At 35.5% G+C, this 9,086-nt stretch overlaps 1 protein-coding gene across 1 annotated transcript; it reads left to right on the top strand.

Moving 5' to 3' along the window:
* The first annotated feature begins 104 nt into the window (after positions 1–104).
* On the top strand, positions 105–7,297 carry Rrp4 (exosome complex component Rrp4). Its single transcript, XM_085947822.1, has 5 exons — positions 105–313; positions 521–758; positions 3,387–3,521; positions 5,033–5,209; positions 6,490–7,297. Exons 1-5 carry the CDS (start codon positions 189–191, stop codon positions 6,700–6,702), a joined length of 888 nt encoding a protein of 295 aa, XP_085803948.1. The 5' UTR covers positions 105–188; the 3' UTR covers positions 6,703–7,297.
* The last annotated feature ends 1,789 nt before the right edge of the window (positions 7,298–9,086 follow it).

The raw sequence follows: 9,086 nt of genomic DNA on the forward strand, positions 1-9,086 counted from the left end.
ATAATAAATACGTCCATAATGATTTTTTTAAATTCTTAAATTAGTGTTATTGTCTATGTACAAACTTATATATGGTACCAACCATAGACTAATTCAAACAAATTACAAATGGCGGTGTTTTGATATGAAATTGACGTATAACTTATAACCCGCGTGATAGATGTAAATACTATCGAAATAGTCATATAATGTCTAAAAACGTTACCATTCGCCTAGCGTCAGAAAGAGTAAATCATTGTGTAGCAAGTAATGATGAAGTTCCTAGACTTTTCACCCCAGGAGAAATTATAACCACACAGCAAGGTTTTATGAGGTTAGGATTATTCTTTTATACTTATTTAAAATTCAATTCTGAATTAACGTTACGCTTCATTTACCCTGGCCCGTATGCATTTTCATTTTTTGTATAAACAACAGAAATTTGAACCTACGTGTCCACTTAATTTTTGAGAAACAAAATGTATTAAACTAATAGGTATACATTAATAAATAATACACTAGTAATACGTTCACGTTTCAGAGGACATGGCACATATATGGAAGATGAAGTTATCAAAGCGTCAGTGGCTGGAGTGGTAGAGCAAGTGAACAAACTCATCAGCGTTCGTCCTCTGAAGAATCGATACGTCGGTGAAATCGGTGATGTGGTGGTGGGGCGGATAATCGAAGTTCAGCAGAAAAGATGGAAGGTTGACACAAATTCGCGCTTGGACTCAGTACTTTTATTGTCATCTGTCAATTTACCGGGAGGAGAACTTGTTAGTACCTATATCACAATTTATTTACCTCAACCATCTTATAAATGATATAAAAAACCCATGGAAAGACAATTTGCATGAGAAAATGCACTAAAAATGCCATATACTTAGTGTCTCGCTCATGTTTTAACTCTACAACTGCCAAAATCATAAAACTTGGTTTCCCAACAACAAACATACCAAAACTTAGCCTAGCCTACATATTTTTTGTGGTGGCAAACTTTCCCATCAATTTATAATACGACCCCCTAGGACCAAAGAAACCTTTTCTCAATTTTTAGCGATTTTGAGCTCCATATGGTACTGGACATCTTCTTACTGTGCCATCCACTAGCGGATGTTGGCCACCATCAAGGCGATCTTAGATTTGTCATCTGCTACCCAGAACTGTTCAGTTGAGCTGCACTCGTACCAATCACAGAGGTTCTTACGCCACAAAGTGCGGCACCGTCCTTTGCTATGCTTACTAAGTTGGGGAATGCTGTACTTTTGTCCTTTCATAATGTGGCCGAGGTACTGTAGTTTCCTGGTTTTGATACTACGCAGAACTTCTCAGTCCTTCCCTATTCGATTGAGAACTTCAACATTTGTCACCCGGTCAGTCCAAGGAATTTTGAGGATGCGTCTATAAGGAAAGTCCTTTAAGGAAAGGATGGCCCACACAACCTGAACCGGGCCCCCACTCCCCAGGCCAGGATTTTTAAGTTTACTTAGGGTTAAAAGCAATGTGACACTCAATATTAGCGTTTTCAAAATGAATGCTGTATTTTGAAAACGTTACAAGTCACTATTGTGTTTTAGTCAAAATAGTGAAAACAATCATATAGGTATAAAAATAAATAGGTAGGTAGATGTAAAATATATTATTTTATAGCAAATGTTAACCGTTGTCTTTAAAAAAAACTACTAACATTTGTGTATTTAGGTAATATGAAGATTTTTGCAACTTATGTCACTGTTTTTTAAAATGTGTCAAGCAACTTTTTCGAAATACAGCATTCAAATGGTGTTCGAGGTAAAATGAAGGATATTCACTGTATTTTTAGTGATTTTGTGTATTTTTTAATATATCTCTATACCCAATGCTTACGGGCCGCACAAAATTGTGTTTTTGCTAATTACTTTTCAAATGCAAATTAACACGTTAATTACAAAATTAATTAAAAGGGCCCGTAAGCATTGTGTTATAGGTCCGCAGTCCCCATTCACTGCGGACCATTTAATTAATATTTAATTATCACATTTAAATAACATGCTAATTATATCTAATGTCCACCTGATGGGCAACGCACCAGTTGCGTTGGACGCAGTGAATGGATCATTTTTATACGACCCGGGTCGGTGTGTCAATTGTATTTACCATTGGTGAGTGTGCATAGTGCCCGAAGATGCCCAAAGGCGATACCCGTGTCCCAAAAATGATTCAAATGGAATAGTACAAAACTTAAAACCATTAGAATTTATATCTATTTGAATTGCGGAGTTGTCAAGTATCGCGACATACGATAATAAAAAAATGCATCGTACTAGTATTGTTAAAATGTTAAAATCGTTGAAATAAATAGTGCGCAGGCGACTTTTTTAGTATTAGAGCAAATTTGTGATGTGTATTTATCTCACTTATCTGATTGACCCCCAGGCTAGAGCCCTGTTAGCCCCCCGCCTTGTGGGGGACATGTTTGTAAATATCGTTGTCAAATTATGGTGTTTGCGAAGGATTATTTATAATTTTATTATATATCCATCGTTATCGAAAGAAATTATCAATAGCAAAATATCGATGTATCTTTCATAAAGTATTGATACTTAAAAATATCGATATTTTTGTTACGGTCCTGCACTCATGCGTAATACGGAAGGGGGCGTGTTCATAACAAAAGTTGTCTATGGTTAAGGATTCCTTAACTCTATACTCAGGATTGTCTATCCTTTTCGGTGACTTATCCTTAGGAACGATTTCTTAGATTCTGCATGCGGCTCCTAGATACTAAGTAGCTTTAGATAATCTCACCCCCCTGTAAATAAAATGAATAATCAATTATCGTGTTTTGAATACTTTTTCAAAATGGACCCCCCCCAACTATTTTTCTATGTAGCGCCTGCCATGCGCCAATAATATATAAATAATTTAGGTCCAATACATGCTAAATACACATTAAGCAAACGCAATTTAGTACGAGACCCATGGCCCGCACATTTTGAAGTGGGCCTCGATGTTTGGAGGGCCTCCCAACCTATCGCTAATGTTAATCCTTTCCACGCCCTTTGTGCCCTCATTATTTGGCCATTCGATATAATTAGCATGTTATTTAAATGCGGTAATTAAACAGTCATTAAATGCTCCTTGGTCAACAAGTTAAAGGCGGTGTAAGTAGTTTTCCTCAAATGGTATTCCGCAGAACTCCAGAGTTCCATTTAAAATAAAGGGTATTCCATGTATTTTTAGTGATTTTTGGTATTTTTAAATAAATCCACTTGAATTGTCAGCTCTTACCGTTATATTCACTGATCACGACCCCGTTTTGTGATAGATAGTCATTTTAATTAGTCAGGATACCCACTTAAAATAATTATGTGGGGAAAAGGATTTGTTTATTGTTACCGGCAGTATTTTCTTTACTTTTACAGCGTCGGCGTTCCACAGAAGATGAACAGCTGATGAGAAGATATCTCAAAGAAGGTGACCTGATCAGTGCGGAAGTGCAAAGTGTGTACTCTGATGGATCTCTCTCGCTGCATACCAGAAGTCTTAAATATGGAAAGGTGAACACCAGTTTTCTTTTATCGTATTGTTGAATACTCAAATCAGCTGTTGATATTAATTTTCTTCCGCATATGCTCCACTTTCTCACTATAAATGGCAGCTCGTTATATGGCTTTTTGCTATACATAATCGCCTTTTTCAATTATGGCGCAATTTCGATTAACAGTCCAACTTTTTTCTGTAAACAGCAAAAATGCAGAACAATAACAGTCCTAAACCCGTATTATTAAATGCGTAAATGACGTGTGAACAAGAACTATTTGAAACTTTATCGAAAACGTTTCATTATTTCCGAAGATGTTGAAAACGTCTTATTGAGATGGATCCTAAATATGTATGACTTTGAAGCAAAAAAAAAGGACCACTTGTCCATTGATTATGTTAGCTACAAGTGACTTCGCTTTGCAGGCTCATTTGCAAATAACTTCACACTACTGCTATGACATTTATTTGTCAACTTGAAGGGTGTATAAAAAGACAATCCATCACAATGAGTAGATAAACAGCCAGTAATACTACGCTACTGCATTATTATTTAATTGAAAAATCCTGTAAAATTCATGAATAACTGTTTATAACTGCAGTCATGTAAGTGATTACAATGAAATTGTATGGATTATAATGGAAATAAATAATTCGTTCCCAGGAACATATCTTAGATGTATTAATCTATATTTATTTTCAACACACCAAATATAAATTATAGCCAAAATCGTGTATACTATTGCCAAGATTGTAGATAAAAAGAGCTCATTCTCTATTGCTTCCCTAAAAACGAGCTTGACTTATTATCGAAACCGTAAGGTAAATGTATCGATATGGTAGCACAGGTTAATTTGGGTAAATCTCTTGTAAAATAATATACACATTAAGAGATCTTAATGCTATTCATACATAGATTTGTTAGAGTCAGGGGTAGTCAACCTTTTCATTCCTACCGCCCACTTTTGTATCTCTGTTGGTAGTAAAATTTTCTAACCGCCCACCAGTTCCACAGGGTGATTTATAAAGTAGGCAAGTAACTTTACTTCATAAAATTTATAAATCAGAGTTATAGCAAGTTAAAGCATGTAATAATACATAATTACTTACCTACCAAATACTTTATGTCAGACTTCCGCTAAGTTTGGCAGAATAAATCTTTATAAAACAACTTACTGTAGTTAAATCTATCATTTTATTTATACTTTGCATGCATAAACAGTATATTTTCTGAAATTTAAATTGTCACAGGGAGTTTTATGAAAACATAATTTAAATGTTTTTAAAACTCCTACCGCCCACCATGAAAGCTGGAACACCCACTAGTGGGCGGTAGGGACCAGGTTGACTACCCCTGGTTTAGACTATGAACATGTTTAAAAATCAATTATTACAGATATCTATAAAGTTTTACTCTAATGCCTCTCATGTCTTAATATTCTAACACAAAATAGACTTTTGTGCAGGAATAAAATTCGCACAATATTTATTTTGGTCTATGCGTTAATCGATAATTGGTTTGGTTTAGCTCTGCCATGGAATCATGATAAAGGTATTCCCGTCGCTGGTGCGGAGATGGAAAACTCACTTCCACAGTTTGCCGTGTGGGGTCTCACTGGTTATTGGAAATAATGGGTTCATTTGGCTGTATCCAACGGCCGGGTCTGATACACCGAGTGGTGGATTTGCCGAGAATTTAGAAGAAGTAAGAATTTATTATTTCATACTTTCTCAACGCAATTCTTGATTTAGGATAACCCCCACCAGAGCAGATACACCCAAAGATATCTGTATGTAAAACAACCAGATCAACGCCGACCGTCGTAAGCAATTGCCAACCTTAAATGTACATAACAATGCATTTACTGATTTGATCGTGTTGATCCTTGCTTATGATTGATTCATAATAAACGTAGTGTTGCTATTGTTAAAGATATAGGTACAGTCGAACTTGGTTATTACGAGGAAGATGGGACTGACTGAATTTGCTTGTTATAAGCATTACTCGTAATATCAGAGAATAGGTATTTTTAAATGAATGATCACATAACACAAAAAGTCACAGTTCAAACAAAAATACACCAATTAGAATTTTTCCCCGAAACAAGCATGGCATTCATAAACTACAAAAGAAGTTGTTTATTGTAATGAACGCTGGTAGGTACCTACTGACTTTAGCTTGGATTTTTTACATGAAACTTCAACCATATGCGTGGATACTTTTTCAATATTGTCAGTACCAATTAGGTATTTAGACACTTACCTAGTGTCATAAACGTAATCCGATCCCGGCGGCATCGGTCAATGGTCGGATTTTATTGCTTATTAACTAAAATGTCAATGAATGTTACCTCATTACATCCGAGATCTCGCTATGTCTGTGATCGTAATAACCGAGTTCGACTGTATATCAAAATGTATTTTTTTTTATCAGATTGGTGACTACACTGAACAGTTTTTCCTCATATTTTTTACGTCAACTGTCAAAGCTAGCTGTTTGTATTTAGACAAGTAGTAAATCGAAGATTTTGCTGCTTTTATACAAAATATTTTAGTTTCGAACTCTATTATCTTTAACATATTCCATAAAGCTCTTATACTTCCAGTAATGACACTGGTGACAGTTAAATATTGAATGTCACGGCGGCGTCTTTCGTCAGAAACTACTGACAAGGCACTCAGTAGTTTCGGATATTTTCGTACATCGGCTGAATCGTACTCAAAAAATAGGAATTATTTTATTTCAGTCATGATTCCAAGGAGCGATCAAAAGTATCATTTCACAATCGGGCATGATCGTGTTAGACAAACAGAGGACTATCGCATGAGAATCTTCCAATGTAGTTTAGACTTTAAGATAGTCTACTAGTGGTTTTTGAATCACAAGTTTGCATCTAGTTCCTTAGTATTATCTATAGTTATTTTATTGCAGCAATATTTTGTATTTTCCTTGTTATAAATTTAACAAATCTTTTATTTATTTAGGTGGTACCACAAGCCGACCGAGAAGTAATGGCACGATTACGAAACTGCATCTACGCTCTAACCGCCAGCAAAGTAGTTTTATACGATACCACCATTCTCTATGCTTACGAAGAAAGTTTGAAGTATGATACCGCTAAAGAACTACTCAACCCTGAGGCTATGCTAGATGTCGCCTTTCTAACGCAACATCGGTTAACATTACAACAGTCGTAGGTAAATAGTATAATGTAAATTAAAATAATATTACGTTTCTGTTCTTATTTTTGTATGATTTAATAAAAAATTTGCATCAAATCGTATGATAGGATGATGAAACCAAATATTTCTGATTTATTTTACTACCGACTGACGAGAAGGCTTACTGCATTTGGTAAACGACATTCATTATGAGAAGGATACTTCATTGGCTTAGTAATCATCAACTTTACTAACGAAATGATAATATTTAATAAGTATGTAAATTTAAAAATCAGTCGACGTTTAAAACTATGTGACTTTTTTCATTCTTGGACTGTGATGTAGAATAATGGAAAAACCTGGCATTCCAACATCTTCTATTTCAGGATCAACAAACTGAGCAGTATAACAATACCCAGATATTCCACATTGATTTGAATTACGCTCTAGCTACTCCCAATCAGCTTGGTGTGATTGAATTATTGAATCTTTATAAATGTGTAATTGTAATTGAACTTAAAAATAATGGAAATGGGCTACCTTCTGGGTGTGGCTGTAAGAAGGTAATTTCTTGAGTCTTGAGAAATATGAGATAAACTAATTTTTTTTTCAATAGTTATGCTATACAGTCGAACTTGGTTATTACGATCACGGAAATAGCAAGATCTCGGATGTAATGACGAAACATTTGTTGACATTTTAGTTTATGATTTTCTCCATACATTTATTCACTTTTATAACGAGCAACTTCTCGGGTATACCGTCCAAAAATGTAATGTGTCGTTCGTTTAAAAACAACATTTTCGACCCTAAGCAATAAAATCCGACTGGGCAGTTAACTAGACCGATGCCGCCGGGATCAGATTACGTTTATGAGACTAGTTAAGTACCTAATTGGTGTTTTCACCGACAACATTGAAAAAGTATCCACCCATATGGTTGAAATTGCATGTAAAAAAGCTTTGTGAAGTCAGTAGATACCTACCAGCGCTGGTAGGTCAGCACTTCATTACAATAAACAACGTCTTATGTAGTTTATGAATGCCATGCTTGTTTCGGAGATTTTTACGATGGTTTTCAGATTTTTTATGTTCTATGCTTAAATAGAACGTGGCGCAAAAAATGTTATAATGAGCAAATTCAGTCGGTCCCATCTTCCTCGTAATAACCAAGTTCGACTGTATTATACTACGGTGAAGAGTAAAGCTGGAAATTGAACTATAGAACCTCTTAGTGTACGTCCTGAGTGGCAGCGTTTGGCGCAGCGTTGAGCGTTTTGCGCAATTCAAACGTATAACCGTGTGTGAAAATGTTCGTAGACAATGTCTTTTTTTGGTTATACGTTTGAGTTGCGCAAAACGCTCAACGCTGCGCCGAGCGCTGGCACTGAGGCCTCACACTTAATTATTTTGCCGAACCAGTACCCTTTAAAAATGACAGTGTTTCGGATGTTCCATTATTGTATTATTTTTAGTCACGATTCACTCATGCTGGAGCCAATTATTCCAAAAAATAGTATATAATATTATATTTATTCATTCTGAGGTATAGGTAAATCATTATACAGTGGCACCATGGGTACGACAAATGCGGCTTGCAGTTGTAGTGGTATTGTTTGCTAGCATTGAAACAGGCATTGTCGCAAGCAATTCAATACACTCGCAAATTGCCTATGGTTCCGCTGTAGAATGATTTACCTATAATCCATTACAAAATCATTTTATAATATTGTTAAATGCCAAAAAATTATGGCATCCAAATGCTCCACTATCAGGATTATTCGAATTAAGGCTATATCTCAGTTGAGGCATGGTCTAAAAAGATTGTGGCTTGGTGATGCGCGGATTGCGGGTGCAAATGATGCATGCTGAACGAAATATAATTTGTCATATAAATCCAACATGCGTCCATAGAATGTTCTGTTTATTGTTGTATTAGTAACAATAATAATATATTCATTGACATGTTTTCTTTTTCAAGTAAATGGGTAACGTTTTTAGTCATCTTTACACGATTTAAGAATTAATACCCCCGTCGCCATCACGAAACAAATTGACGTGTTCCCAGCTCGACGTTCGCTCTCCGAATGCCAGCGAGTCCAAAATTTCATCGCGCCTATAGTTGAAAATTATTTGCCGTTTCACTGATGTATCGTCTTAATTAACACTAACATTATTCTGTTATTTTTCTTGATCCAAAATAACACGGAAATCATTCAGGGCAATTCCGTATTGATAATTATTAATATAATTAATTGGTAACACAATGATAAGCGAATCTCATGGATTCATGCATGTGACCGTAGCACAAGTGTCGGAAAATTGTATTAACTTACAAAATCGCCGCATCTCAACTCTCAATATGTACCTAATTGTAGTACTGTATCTTGCTCTAAACCAGTTAACACGGTCATCTCAACC

Source organism: Rhyacophila brunnea, unplaced genomic scaffold (genome assembly GCF_057557595.1).
Source record: "Rhyacophila brunnea isolate RB1 unplaced genomic scaffold, BYU_Rbru_1.0 scaffold_2, whole genome shotgun sequence".
Lineage (NCBI taxonomy): Eukaryota > Metazoa > Arthropoda > Insecta > Trichoptera > Rhyacophilidae > Rhyacophila > Rhyacophila brunnea.